Source organism: Rhinolophus ferrumequinum, chromosome 9 (assembly GCF_004115265.2).
Source record: "Rhinolophus ferrumequinum isolate MPI-CBG mRhiFer1 chromosome 9, mRhiFer1_v1.p, whole genome shotgun sequence".
Classification (NCBI taxonomy): Eukaryota; Metazoa; Chordata; class Mammalia; order Chiroptera; family Rhinolophidae; genus Rhinolophus; species Rhinolophus ferrumequinum.
The window spans coordinates 5,066,031-5,081,129 of NC_046292.1; the positions used below are offsets into that span (position 1 = coordinate 5,066,031).

The 15,099-nt window shown below is 41.9% G+C and overlaps 1 protein-coding gene across 1 annotated transcript; it reads right to left on the reverse strand.

Moving 5' to 3' along the window:
- Window positions 1-1,816: 1,816 nt before the first annotated feature.
- On the reverse strand, window positions 1,817-13,439 carry UTS2 (urotensin 2). The gene is made up of 4 exons (XM_033114375.1): window positions 13,297-13,439; window positions 11,071-11,181; window positions 3,708-3,751; window positions 1,817-2,147 (listed from the first exon to the last, which is right to left on the reverse strand). The coding sequence occupies exons 1-4, from the start codon at window positions 13,397-13,399 to the stop codon at window positions 2,028-2,030; spliced, it is 378 nt and encodes a 125-aa protein (XP_032970266.1). The 5' UTR covers window positions 13,400-13,439; the 3' UTR covers window positions 1,817-2,027.
- Window positions 13,440-15,099: the final 1,660 nt, after the last annotated feature.

The following is a 15,099-nucleotide window of genomic DNA, read 5'->3' on the forward strand; positions in this document are numbered from 1 at the left end:
GTTTTTTAAGTAAATACAATAAATAAACTGTACATGTAAATCTTGAGAAATGTTCTTGCACTGTATCAGCAAACGTTTGCCCAGAGTATATATTTTATGTCATTTAGAAATGTTTGTTCAGATACACTGAAAGTTACTTGGATTAGTTTTAGTTTTCTCAACACCACCTGGTGTCTGCATTGTCAGAAGTGTGTAAGCTCCTGTGCGGAAGACACGGTGTTTTCAGATTCACTGTCTTACTGAATTCTCACTAGGTCAACACTGAAGAATTCATTGGGTCCTGAACACATGTGCATTATTTTTAATGCCTAATTTGTAAAATTCAATTGTCCAAATTGTTCTTTCAGATTCTGTAGTAAGCCTGTGTTTCATAAAGTCTGTGTCACTGGCAGCAACCAAATGTGAAAATTATAATCTGAAACAAGATCCTGAAACCGCCAGGACTTTTTCAGTGGTGCACCCCTTAATCATCTGCAGCTCTCTGTAACAAAACAGTGATAACGGTACCCCGAAGGAAAAAGCTAAGTGTATGCTAAACGCTAGTAAGAACTGTTTGAGTGCTTTCCATGCATTCCCTCATGCAGTGCTCACAGTCACCTCTGAAATAAGCACTGTTACTGCCCTTGTTTTATAGAGAAGGACACTGAGGTGGACGAGTCACGTAACCTGGCGAGGACTCCCAACTGTTGCGTTGGAAGAGGGGACTGGAACCCCGGAATCTGAGTCCAGAGCCCATTTGTGAAAATATTAGCCTAACACCACTGAAACGAGGGAGTGATTTTAGAATTACATGCAATAGCATTCCACCTTAAACTCTTTCTGGTATCATAAATATCAAATAGTTTCGTGGTTCCAGAGTTCTGTTTAGCAAACTAGCTAGCATCAGTTTAATTTCAATAGAGACACCAGTGTCCCCCCATTACAGCTATACGTAATGTCAGCATGTCTCTGAGATGACGCAGCCATCCTTCGAGTTTCAAACATCTTTTGCTATCGATTCGTTCTTGGTGTGTTCAGTAAGGACAGTAAAACCCGTGCTCTGTGGGAGGTTTCTGATGGCTGCTGACAAGACCAGTAGCAAGTGTGGGTGGCGGTTTGTGCGGATCTGACGCATCCTGCCCTCCGGGTGGGTGGCCGTGTGTCAGAACGGCGGAGCCAAGCAGAGAAGCTCGAGTTTCTCACGAGGAATTTTCGCTCTCCCGTGGGCCTGGTTCTGTGTTGCACAGAGCTCTCGGGAGCTCACAGTGCATATCCTCTACTGTCGAAGCTACGTTTGTGTAGATGTCTTAACAGAATGGAAGGTGGTATGGACAACACGTAAATGGTTTTCAAAAACTAACAAATCAAGCCATTTCTTCCATTCCCCAGCCTTAAGTCCCACCCGAGCGTTCTTCTCTGCAGCATACAGATTATGAGGGCGATTTTCCTAGTATAAGGGAACTGGTTCAAACAAGTTCTGTGTTAAGAGACAGAAGCTTTCAAGTGTTCAGGACTGCCCAGGGAGGAGCACGTGAACATTCTTCGCCATCTGACACCGAAGAGAATTCAGCCCGTTCCCAGCCCTCATGCTTAGGCAGCCTGCACTTCAGAGAGGTTTCCAAGCTAAGATGCTGATTTTTTTTTTTTTAAGTAATAACTTACGTTGTCATTTGTAAAGGTTGAGAGGACACTGTAGCTAAGATAATGTGGTTTTTTAAATGATTTGTGGTTTGACTATTTTAACTAAATTTTATTTTATGACTTTTTCTTAGCATTTGCTTCTGTTCATGTATTAGCTTTACTTTCAAATTCTCAGAATTATTTAAGGATAAATTGATGGAAACGAGAATTACAGATTTTTAGCATATGTTTATAAGTAAAATAGCCACTCATGGTATTTGCAAAACATAGGATTTATTTTCCAAATAATAATGAACAGGGTAAAATTTGCCTAGTATTTCTTCTATACTGTTTTCAAATCAAGCATTTTGATTTTTAATTTCCTAAGATGGTTGTTTTTGAGTTGACTAATAGATGTTCATTTTACTTCAGACACAGTATTTCCAGAAACATTCAGAGAGAGGTTCATTTTTCTTATATTGTCTTCTGATTTTGGCCAAAGGACGACTCGGTAAAATGTTGGGATCTTGTCCAGAGAAAACCTGAAACTAAAACAATCCAAACAGACAAACAAAAAAGCAGATTGGTTATCAATGAATTAAGAATCCTACAAGAGAAAGGGCCGTTAGTCAGCACGTAAGACCTTTCCTCTGGTTCTGTGGGACGTCCCTGCAAGGAGAGCCCACGAGGTGGCTGTCAGGGTGCTGAGCCAGCCCCTGGCCCACCAGTCTGCTCAGCCCTGCCCTAAACCCTCACCGACCTGTTCCTATGTAAGGAGGTTGTTGGTAATGTGTTCTGTACATTTATTGTCCTCTGTGTAAAATAGACCTTTTATTTGTCTTCAGATTAATTTCTTTAAGCGTGGACCCTGGGTTTGGGGGTTATTTTTAATTCTAGAATTACATGAGCAAATCCTATTAATCACCTTTACGATTTGAGTTTTGAACCATAATCCTTCACTTCAGACTATAACAATGTGAATGCTAATGCTGACTTAGTCACACGGCAAAGCCACGCCGTCCCCTTCTGGGTGGCTTGTCCTCTGTGGGTCCTCAGGTGGGATATGCCATCTCCAGGACTGACTTTTTCCAGAGTATATTTTTACAAGGATATTAATGGGTACTCCACCAAAATGTTTGGGAAATGCCTGGTTGAAGTTTAAAAAGCTTTATCTCCTGATCTCCCGGAGGCTTTAACTGCAAATGTGCACCACGAATCGCCAGGAGAGGGAGCAGCTAGGACAGTGTGGCCTGGACTGGCTCGTGGCCTGGTGTACCCAGGAAACCCTTTAGGGAACACTCATTTAGAGTTTGGGGGGGTTGATAATGATCAAATACAGATTTTTTAGCTTTTAAGGTTCTGAATTGTACATCATTTCTAACCATGTGATGTCACTCGTCATTCCCTATCAACAGTCTCCTCTACACCCCACGTAGTGTTGTATTCCCTCTCTGCTGCTTGCTTGTGTGCTCCATCTATTACAGTGTTGCGGGCATGTCATCCTTCCACTCCGATGTTACATTGCCAGGCTTTGCACACTTCAGTGGGCATACGGATCTCTGAGGGTCCTCTTAAGCTGCAGGTTTTGATTGGGTGCTGGGGGTGGGGTCAGATTCAGCATTTCTCACAAGTTTCCAGGAGACACCAGTGCTGCTCGTCCACAGACCACATGTGAAGATGATAAATGAGACAGCACATGCAGATGACAAACTTGAGAGCACGGCCCTTACATATTTATTTTTATATATATATATATATATATATATATATATATATACACACACACACACACACACACACACACACACATATATATATGTATATATGTGTATATATACATACATACATACATACATATATATATATATATAAAATTTATCCAAGACAGGTACTGGGTAAGTTCTTGTATTTACATTTTCTGTGAATAAAAATTTGAAAAAAAGTTTTTAAAAAAAAATTTGGAAAATTAATGCTTTGAAATAACACTGACTGGCCAGTTATTTTAAGGTGTGATTCCTACCAAAAACACTGGTCTGCAGTAGTTCATGAATTTAGGATTCTCTGAAGTTACCTTTTTTAACCTAACTCTCATAAACAGAGTCGCTTACCTTCCTCATACTTCCCTTTGGGTTAACAACGTTGGTACTGGGATCTGGAAAACAATGTTTTGAAACCATTCGTCATCAGATCTGTTGTTCTCTTTTATGCTTATTTAAAACACACAGAATATTACTAAATCATGTCTAGTTTCTGGTCTTTTTTTCACTCTGCAGCATTATTTACTTGAAGGCAGATAGTCAGGCACCCTTGTTTTTTCTTACCTACGGAATTACAAAGGGCACTGCATTTTCCTCAACAAGTTAGCAGTTCAGTAGTTTTATCAAAAATATGTTATAAAAATTAACTTTCTATTAAACAATGTCTATTAAAAGGCTCCATTTTTAAAAGATTTTTATTAAAATGTAGCTAACGTACAATATTAGTTTCAGGTGTACATCATAGTTCAACCTTTATAGACCTAAAGAAGTGATCACCATGGTAAGTCCAGCAACCATCTGACACCGTACCACGCTGTCACACTATTATTGACTCTATTCCCTATGCTGTACATTACATCCCCATTACTTGTTTTATACCTGGAAATTTGGACCATTTATTGCCCTTCACTTTTTTCTCCCTTTTTAATTTTTCAGTTACAGTTGACATTCAACATTATATTAATTTCAGATGTACAGCATAGTGGTTAGACATTTGTATAATTTAAGAAGTGATCCCCCTGACTAGTACCCACCTGGCACGATACATAGTTATTATTGTATTGACTGTTCTCTATGCTTCGCTTTACATCCTGATGTCTATTTTGTAACTACCAATTTGTACTTCTTAATCCCTTCCCCTTTTTTACCCAGCCCCCAACACCTTCTTATCTAATACCCAAAAAAGTCTAGTACCCACCTGACACCATACATAGTTATTACAATATTATCGAATGTAATCCTTATGCTATCCCCTATCTCCCCATGACTACTGTGTTACAACAAGTTGTACTTCTTAATCCCTTCCCCTTTTTCGCCCATTCCTTTAATCCCTCTCTCACCTGGCAACCATAAAAATGTTCTCTGTATCTATGAATTTGTTTCTGTTTTGTCTGTTTATTTTGTTCTTTAGATTCCACATACAAGTGAAATCACACTGCATCTAACTTTCTCTGTCTGACATACTCCACTCAGCCCAGTACCCTCCAGGTCCATCCATGCCACCGCAGATGGCAAGAACACATTCCCTTCCCTGGCCGAGCAATATTCCATTGTATATGTGTACCACCTCCTCTTTATCCTTCATCTATCGATGGACACCCAGGCTGCGTCCATATCTTGGCCATTGTAAACAATGCTGCAATGAACATATGGATGCACACACGTCCCCTCGAAGTAGCGTTTGGGTTTCTTTGAATAAATACCTGGAAGTGAGATTACTGGGTCCTTCTTTGTCTCTTGTTTGTAGCCTTTGTTTTAAGGCTATTTTGTCTGGTATAAGTATTGCTACCCCAGCTTGTTGTTTTTTTTAAAGATTTTATTGAGGAAGGGGAACAGGACTTTACTGGGGAACAGTGTGTACTTCCAGGACATTTTTCCAAGTCAAGTTGTTGTCCTTTCAGTCTTAGTTGTGGAGGGCGTAACTCAGCTCGAGGTTCAGTTGCCATTGCTAGTTGCAGGGGCCACAGCCCACCATCCCTTGCGAGAGTGGAGTAATCGAACTGGCAACCTTGTGGTTGAGAGCCTGCACTCCAACCAACTGAGCCATCCGGGAGCTCAGCAGCAGCTCAGCTCAAGGTGCCGTGTTCAATCTTAGTTGCAGGGGGCGCTACCCACCAGCCCTTGTGAGAGTCGAGGAGTTGAACCAGCGACCTTGTGGTTGAGAGCCCACTGGCCCATGTGGGAATTGAACCGGCAGCCTTCGGAGTTAGGAGCACGGAGCTCCAACTGCCTGAGCCACCGGGCCAGCCCCATACCCCAGCTTTTTTTTGTTTCCATTTTTATGAAATAACTTTTTTCATACCTTTACTTTGTGTGTGTCTTTCAATCTGAATCAAGTCTCTTGTAGGCAGCATATGTAAGGGTTTTGTTTTCTTACCCATTTAGCCACGCTGTGTTTTTGATTGGAGCATTTAACCATTTACATTGAAAGTAATTGTTGGTAGATTTGTAATTATTGCCATTTTATTGATATTTTTTACCCCCCCACAACCCCCAATCTTAAAGAAGTTCCTCTAGGATTTCTTGTAATACTAGTTTGGTGTGTTGATGAGTTCCTTTAGTTTTTTTCTTGTCTGGGAAGCTCTTTATTTGTCCTTCAATTTTAAATGATTAGCTTTACTGGGTAGAGTAATCTTGCTTGTAGGTCCTTGCTTTTCATTGCTTTGATATTCTGTGCCCATCCCTTCTGACCTGTAAAGTTTCTGTTGAGAAATCAGCTGATTATCTTATAGGAGCTCCCTTGTAGGTAACTAACTGCTTTTCTCTTGCTGCTGTTAGGATTCTCTCTTTGTCTTTAACCTGTGCCATTTTAATTATGATGTGTCTTGGTGTGGGCCTGTTTGGGTTCATCTTTTTTGGGACTCTCTGTGTTTTCTGGGCTTGTATGTCTATTTCTTTCACCAAATTAAGAAAGTTTTCAGTCACTATTTTTTCAAATAAGTTTTCAGTCCCTTGCTTTCTCTCTTCTCCTTCTGGTACCCCTGTGATGCCAATGTTGGTACACTTGATGTTATCCCAAAGGTCTCTTAAATTATCCTCGTGTTTTTGGATTCTTTGTTCTTTTTGCTGTTCCAAGTGGGTGTTTTTTACTACCTTTTTCAAATCGCTGATTCGATCCCCTGCTTCATCTCGTCTGCTGGTGATTCCTTCTAGTGCATTCTTCATTTCAGTTATTGTATTCCTCACTTCTGACTGGTTCTTTTCTATGGTTTCTGTGTCTGTTTTTATGCTTGCTGTCTCTCTGTTGAAGTTCTCACTAAGTTCCTTGAGCATCCTTATATCCATTGTTTTGAGCTCTGTATCTGGTAGGTTGCTTGCCTCCATTTCATTTAGTTCTTTTTTTGGAGTTTTCTCCTGTTCTTTCATTAGGGACATATTTCTTTGTTTCCTCATTCTGACTGCCTCTTTGGGTTTATTTCTATGTATTAGGTAGATCTGCTATGTCTCCCAGTCTTGGCCGGGTGGCCTTATGTAGTAGGTGCCCTGTGGGGCCCTGGCACAGTCTCCCTGGTCACTTGCTCTGGGTACTCCAGGAGTGTCCCTTGTATGGGTTATGTGTGCCCTTCAGTTGTAGTTGAGCCTTGATTGCTGTTGGCACATCAGTGGGTGGTACTAACTATCAGACTGACTGGCTGTGGAGTTTGGCCACATCCACAGCTTACGGGCTGCTGTGTGGGAGGTTTACCCCACAGAGCAGGATTCGCCCCGGTGGGTTCTGGTGCCTGTTGAGACTGCCCTTTGGGTGTGCCACTTGTGGGGCTAATTGGGTGGTGCTCTGCTGTGTCATGAAGCCAACCTCCAAGTACGTTCGTTCAGGGGCCACTTCAGAGGGGCTCCAGTGCAGGCCACGGTCAGCCACTGCCTGTGACTAGCCAGGGAGTACCTGGCAGGAGTTACAAAGCGATCCATGGTTGGCCACTGCCTGTGCTGTACCTGGAAGCACGTGGGAGCGGCCACTCTGTGAAATGAGGATGGCTGCCACCAGTACCAGGTCTAGGGGTAGCTCCTCAAAAAGCCAGGGTACTCCGAGGCCGGCTGTCACCTGCTGGCTCCGTACAGTTCATCGGCTAATAAAGCCTCCTACAGTAGGCAAGTTGGGTGAGGCAGGGTCTCAGTGAGTCAGCAGGGCAGAGCAGCAGAGCTCACCTGGCCAATCAGATTCAGGTTTGGCCTTTGGGGGCGGGCTCACCACAGGAAACATGGCGCCTGCCTGCCGGCTGCACCGAGGAGAGCTCCACACAGGGAGAATGGGGACTGTCCTCCAGTGCTCGCTGCGAAGTTACACACCTCAGTCTTCACCTCATGTGTCTCCAATGCCTTCCGAGTCACCGTCCCTCCGCTGGAGCCCAAGGTGAGTGCCTGCGCGGATTGTTTAAGAGGACATCTGGGTTTCTCGCCGCCTTCCGTCCCACCCGGAACTGTCAGAAGTTGTTTTTCACAGCCAGAAGTTGTGAGGTCTCCACTTCGTGGCACCAGTACTCTGGGCTGGGAGCCTGGTGTGAGGCTGGGTCCCTCGCTCCTCCAGGGGGAACTGTGTGGCCGAGATCTCTCTCCCAGTTTTCATCTGCCACACGTGGGTGTGGGACCAGCCCCTTTAGCATCTCCGCCGCTCCTACCAGTCTCGACATGGCTTCTTTATACCCTTAGTTATAAAACTTCTGTTCAGCTAGACTTCAGTTGGTCCTCTAGGTTGATTGTTCTATAATTTAGTTGTACTTTTGATGTGCTCATGAGATGAGGTAAGTACAGCATTTATCTACTCCGCCATCTTGGATCTCCAAAAAGGCTCCATTTTTTCCCCAAAAAATATCCTGAGCATTTGTATCAATGCTTAGAGGAGTAGTCATGGAGAAAATACAGGCATACCTTGTTTTATTGCACTTCACAGACGTTGCGTTTTTTACAAATTGAAGATTTTTGGTAACCCTCCTTTAAGCAAGGATATCAGCATTGTTTTTCTAACAACATTTACTCACTTCATGTCTCTGGGTCACATTTTGGTAATTCTCACAATACTTCAAACTTTTTCATTAGTATTATATTTGTTATGGTATTATATGGTCAGTGATCTTTGATGTTACTACTGTAATTGTTTTGGGGGACCTGAATCACACCCATATAAGATGGGGACTTTCATATTGCGTGTGTTCTGACGGCTCCACCCACTAGAGATTCCCTTGTCTCTGTCCCTCTTCTTGGACTTCCCTATTCCCTGAGACACAACAGGGAAATTAGGCCAATTAATAACCTTACAATGGCCTGTAAGTGTTTAAGCGAAAGAAAGAGTTGTGCGTCTCCTACTTTAAATCAAAAGCTAGAAATGGTTAAGCTAGGTGAGGAAGGTGTGTTGAAAGCTGAGCTAGGCTGAAAGCTAGGCCTCTTGCTCCAGTTAGCCAAGTTGTGAATGCAGAGGGAAAGTTCTTGAAGGAAATTAAAAGCGCTACTCCAGTGAATGCAGGAATGATAAGAAAGTGAAACAGCCTTATTACTGACACGGAGAAAGTTTAGTGGTCTGGATAGAAGATCAAACCAGCCACAACATTCCCTTAAGCCAAAGCCTAATCCAGGGCAAGGCCATAACTTTTCAGTTCTGGGAAGGCTGAGAGAGGTGAGGACGCTGCAGAGGAAAAGTGGAAGCTAGCAGAGGATGGTTCATGAGGTTTAAGAAGCAGTATCCATAACAAAGTGCAAGGTGAAGCAGCAAGTGCTGATGGAGAAGCTGCAGCATGTTATCCAGAAGGTTTAGCTAAAATAATTAGTGAAGGTGGCTCACTAAACGACAGACGTCAATGTAGATGAAGCACCTTATACTGGAAGAAGATGCCGTCTAGGACTTTCAGAGCTACTAGAGAGGAGAAGTCAGTGCCTGGGTTCAAAGCTTCAAAGGACCGGCTGACTCCCGTTAGGGGCTCATGCAGCTGGTGACGTTAAGCTGAAGCCAGTGCCCATTTACCATTCTGAAAATCCTAGGGCCCTTAAGAATTATGCTCCATCTACTCTGCTTGTGCTCTATAGATGGAGCAGCAAAGCCTGGATGACAGCACATCTGTCTACAACATGGTTTACTGAACATTTTAAGCCCACTGTTGGGACCTACTGCTCAGAAAGAAAGATTCCTTTTAAAAATATTACTGCTCGTTGACAGTGCACCTGAATGATGGAGCACCCATGTGCTCTGATGGAGATGGCCAAAGAGGTTAATGCTGTTCTCATGTCTGCTGCCACAGCAGCCACTGTACTGCTCGTGGATTGAGGAGTCATTTTGACTTTCAAGTCCTATTATTTAAGAAATACATTTCGTAAGGCTATAGCTGCCATAGATAGTGATTCCTGTGGTGGATCTGAGCAAAGTCAATTGAAAACCTGGAAAGGATTCACCATTCTAGATGCCTTTGAGAACATCTGTGATTCATGGGAAAAGGTCAAAATATCAGCATTAACAGTTTAGAAGAAGTTGATTCCAATCCCAATGGAAGTCTTTGAAGGGTTTAAGACCTCAGTGGAGGAAGTAACTGCAGGTGTGGTGGAAATAGCGAGAGAACCAGAATTAGAACCGGAGTTGGAAGATGTGACTGAATTGCTTGCAGTCTCATAATAAAACATTAACAGATGAGTTACGTCTTAATGGATGAGCAAGGAAAGGGGTTTCTTGAGATGGAATCTGCTCCTGGTGCAGATGCCGTGAATATTGTTGAAATGACAGCAAAGGTTTTAGAATATTACAGAAACTTAGTTGGTAAAGCAGCAGCAGGGTGTGAGAGAATTGACTCCTATTTTCAAATTTCTGTTGTGCGTAAAATGCTATCAAACGGCATCGCATGCTGCAGAGAAGTTGTTCTTGAAAGGAAGAGTCAATCGATGAGGTACATTTCATGGTTGTCTTATTTTAGGAAATTGCCACAGCCACCTCAGCCTTCAGCAACCACCACCCTGATCGTCAGCAGCCGTCAACATTGAGGCAAGGCCCCCACCAGTAAAAAGATCACGACTCTCTGAAGTTTAGATGATGTTAGCATTTTTTAGCAAGAAAGCATTTTTTAGTGAAGGTGTGTACATCGTTTGTTCAGACATAATACTATTGCACACTTAGTAGAATACATACAGTGTAAACATGACTTTTATATGCACCGGGAAACCAAAAAATTCATTTTATGGTGTGACTCACTTCATTGCGGTGGTCTGGAACCGAATTCGCAATATCTCTGAGGTGTGCCTGTAGTAAAAGCTGACACTTTTTATCATTTTGTGTGTGGCTGCGCTGAACATTTTATTTTTCTCATTGATTCTTGACCCTAACCCTATGAGGTGGGTATTTTTATCATCTGTGTTTACTGATTAAGAAACTGAAGTACAGAAAGAGTAGGTAATTTGCTTAAGATTTTAGTAAGTGGGAAATCAGCATTTAAGATTGCACTTATTGGAAACTGGGATAATACCCTCCTTCCCGCCCAAAGAAAGGTCCGTACAGAGAAGGCATACGCTGAGGTACCAAGTAGAGCATTATGTTTGTGGGGAGTTGCTGAAAACAGAAAACGGAAGATTGCAGAGGGAGTCCTTATGCCATGAAAGGAGATTGTTGGGTAATTAGTTTACTTCTTTTATATAGCTCATCTTTATGTTCCAAAATAGGGCTTTACCTCATGTAATAGATGAAAATAGAGTCAATTCAGTAGCAACCAAGTCAGACAACGTGTAACCACAAGAATCCTTTTACCTGCTTTCCTGAGGCCATCAGCTCCCTTTGCACCTAACATCTCCCACAGTCTCTGCAGAAGGAACAGTCTCTCCAGTTCATCCAAGATTGATCGCGCATCTTCATCAGGTGCTGCACAGAGTAATTGATGATAGATATTAGTAACTCGGTACATTCTTCAATTAGTTACTCTGTTTTCTATTGTCTTTTGGGGGATACCAAGGACAGGAAGATCACACTAGAAAGACTTCAAATGCTAAGTCTGTGATTTGTCATTCGTGGTATCGTAACAGAAGTAGAAATGCTACAGTCTGATTTGCACCCACAGGACAGGAAATAAAAAGGAGTGGATCAAATTCTGACTCTTTACTGCCTGGGTGACCTGCCGAACTGCTCCGCTGCCTTGAATAAGGGAATAGATCTGAGCCCCAGGATCAGTTACAAACGTTTCCACGTGAGAAGTGGTTCTTCCTCATTTCTCTTTATACTGCTGCCCATTGCCTTTTTGCTTTTAGATATTTGGGTGGTAAAATTGGAGAGGAAAAACAAAGGAGTAGTTTTCCAAAAGACAAGCTTATATTCCTCCTGTGAAGCAAATAAGATGGCACCACCTCTTACACTTCTGGGCTTCAAGATTTAGATACAATTATTGTTAGAAAACAGCTTTGAAATAGTCTTTAAAGAACTTTATAATAACCTTTCCAATGTAAAATGTGGTCAGCTTAAGGTACATAAGATGTATAATACGTGTACGTAAGATGTGTATGGAAAATGCCTGTAAGGTGTATGGAAAGTGTGTGTGAGGTGTTGGGGGAGTGCGTGTGAGGTGTGGGGAGAGTGCGTGTGAGGTGTGGGGAGAGTGCGGGTGAGGTGTGGTTAGTGGACCTTGGCACCAGGGCACCTGTCTCGGCCAGGTGCTTCTATATTGAGATTCGAGGCTCCAGGAATCATACAATACCAGCGTGCTCTCGGGTTACAAAATACTTACCTCTAGCCTTGATTGGAAGACAATGAACAAACCATTAATAAAGGCATCTGAGCACATTCACAGTATTGCTGAAGAATATTAATGAAAATCCATGAGATTTGGCCACATATTTATGTCATGAAGTATCATTTATGGAGAAACAAATAAATGAGAAAAAAATTCAGCCAAAAACTCGAAGATAGGCTGCTACCTGTTTAGAATGTGAGTGAGATGCTATATTCATTTCATCTAAGTTTTTAAAAATCAAAATGATATGCAAATTGTTGAAGATGACCGTAATCGCTGAATATTCATTCTTGATTTCATCTTGTGCTTTTCACCAGTTCTTTCTTAAATAGCAGAGACTGGATAAAGTTAATGCCTGGCTTTGACCATTGAAATGACCGCCATTTATAAGCTTATTGAGCCTAGAAGGTGATTGACAGTTCATGAATGACTAACAGTGCTCAACAATAATCAGGGAACTGCTGGGGAGAAACTTGAGAGACGAGAAATTATAAAATCCATAGCTTACAGAGTTTTTATTCTTTATTTAAAGAAAAATGTCTAAAAGTACCCAAATTAAAGACAAGATAAAATCCAGCTAAAATGTTAATGGAACCTAATACCTAAGCATCAACCTTTTTATTTCTTTAAATTAAGAGGCAATAGCAAAACATGTATCTGTTTGATATTTTTTTTAAAATTCAACTTAGATTTGAACCAAATGAAGTGTAAATCAAAAGGGGAGGATGAAAATACTTGGAAATCTATGACATTCCTAGCTCCAGCTTGTCACTTTAAATTTTTAATAAACATTTTTTTTCATATAACACATGTCAGATGGTTACTTTTTAACTTAATAAGGGGTAAAATTAAAATATTTTAATCTACCATTGGAACAACCAAATTCTACATTCAACCAGTTCATTTAAAATGAATACTAAAAGTAATAATGTTTTAATTTTAGTGCACTTTTTAAAATTGAAAAAAAAAAGCTGACCAACACCAAAAAATTGAATTATAGAAGTGATGTGAAATAAGCAATGCTACCACCCTTCTGCTCTTACATTGTGGAAAGAAAAAACAAAAACAAAAACTGCATCCATTACTGAACCTGAAATGTGCTATAAGGATCCTTGATAACCTTTTCAGAGGTTGGACTATTAATTTAACAAGTCTCCTGTAGGCAAGAATTCCCATTCTTACTTCTAACATAGCATCGAAGACTTGCTTGAAGACTCTTTCACGGCTAACATAAGGGAGAAAATTCATCTTACCTGAGAACTGCAGCGGCTCGTGCCTGGCATCAAGGACCGGGAGGGAGAAGAGAGGATTGAAGCATCCTATGAAAAGCAGCCAGCAGGAGGCCAGCTTGTACATGATTGGCACGAGGTGCAAGCCTTCCTTCTGTTGTCCAGAACTTCCAGTGTGCTCGTTCTCATTCTGTGATCAGTGACTATATATATATATTATCCTATGACCTCATCCCACCCCCTCCAAAAAAAACCATCAAATATATTTATTGGCTATCAAGGCTAAAAGGCAATCACTTTGCATTGATGTAATTTTTCAGGGTAACAACTCATAGACAATAAATTTACGTCTTGTTGCCCGGTGTGTAACGTAGGTATTATATAAAGAAAGAACAGTTGAGTTCAGAAACCTGGCGAGAGGAGTGACTTAGAGCAATAAATCATGAGTTAAAGAAAGGGTCGGACGTGACCTGGAGTGGCCAAGGCACAGACATGGATTTATGAGTCCTAGCCAGAAGTGACGCAGAGCTTGACACAAAATGTATTGGTTTCCTTTTTTTAATCTTTCACGAGTGACTAGATGCATTGGCGTGTAGTGTTGGGGGCTGCCATGTTCGAAGAATGACAACGTGCAGATTACACCTTAAAACCAGTTATTTACTTTAATATAGTAAAGATACAGTAAAACATACAGCAAACGTTCAGGCTCAAGGCAAGTTCCACACATATACTTGGCCTCAGGGAAAACATGAGTTTTCAGAGAAGGGCAAGGACTTGCCTTCCAGTTGGCTATTGTTCATCGAGGAGAAGTGAAGAACAAGTCTGAAAAGCTTACTGATCAGGATTTCTAGAATCTCACTACTGTGTAGCACCGCCCTGAGCCGGCCTGCTTTGTTTGCAGTAGACTCTTCACGAATGTCCTCCAAGCTGCCTTCTGCACCACCAACCCCATCTCCACACGGCGCACAGATGCTCTTAGCACATAAGTCAGATCATGTCAGTTCTTTGCGCAAAACCCTGTTTTGCCTGAACATAAAAATTAAAACTACAGAATTTCTGTTTAAAAAAATAAACATGAACACCTTCACAACCTTGGGGTAGGCAAATGTTTCTTAGACTGGACACGAACCGTAGAAGAAAACAATGGATAAGTTGGACTTCATCAACATTAGAAATATATGCTCTTTAAAAGATATTGTTAAAATTAAACAAACAAACAAAAAAACCAGCCACTACTGAAAGAGGTCATAAATCACATGCCTGACAGCAGACTTCTCCAGGATGTTTTTTAAAAAACTGCAACTCAGTAAGCCAACAACCTAATGAAAAGAACGAGCAAAAGGTTTGAACAGATACTTCACAAGAGGAGATATACAAGTAGCGACTAAGGACATGAAAAAATACCACCATTTTCATCAGAGAAATGCTAATTAAAGTCACAGTGATGTGCCACTACACACCCGCCCAAGGCTGCCATGGCCAACACGGTGACACCAGGTGTTGGCGAGCTGTAGCCTGGACCTCTCATACAGTGGGTGGGGACATCACACAGGACAGCCTCTCTGGAAAATTTTGGAATTTTCTTATAAAGGTAAACATACACTAAACTGTGCAGCCCAGAAATCCTTCCCTCAGCTATAAACCCAAGTGAGACAAGTGGCCTGGACAGGGCCGTGTGGGGCCCGTTTCATACACTCTCGTGTCTCGTGGGCTGGAACGCGGTCGTCCTCAGACTCATCCACTCATTCAGCAGACATCTCAGCACCTACATTGTGCCAGCGCTGCCAGGTGGGTGACAGCCGGGGCCCAAGAGGACAGAAAGTGGCC

Coding starts and splice junctions, on each gene's coding strand:
- UTS2 (XM_033114375.1), bottom strand. CDS start 13,399: ATGTACAAGCTGGCCTCCTGCTGGCTGCTTTTCATAGGATGCTTCAAT. Junction 3,752..11,070: donor TGATGGCCTCAGGAAAGCAG/GTAAAAGGATTC, acceptor ATTGTTTTCCAG/ATCCCAGTACCAACGTTGTT. Junction 2,148..3,707: donor CAAAGGGAAGTATGAGGAAG/GTAAGCGACTCT, acceptor GGATTGTTTTAG/TTTCAGGTTTTCTCTGGACA.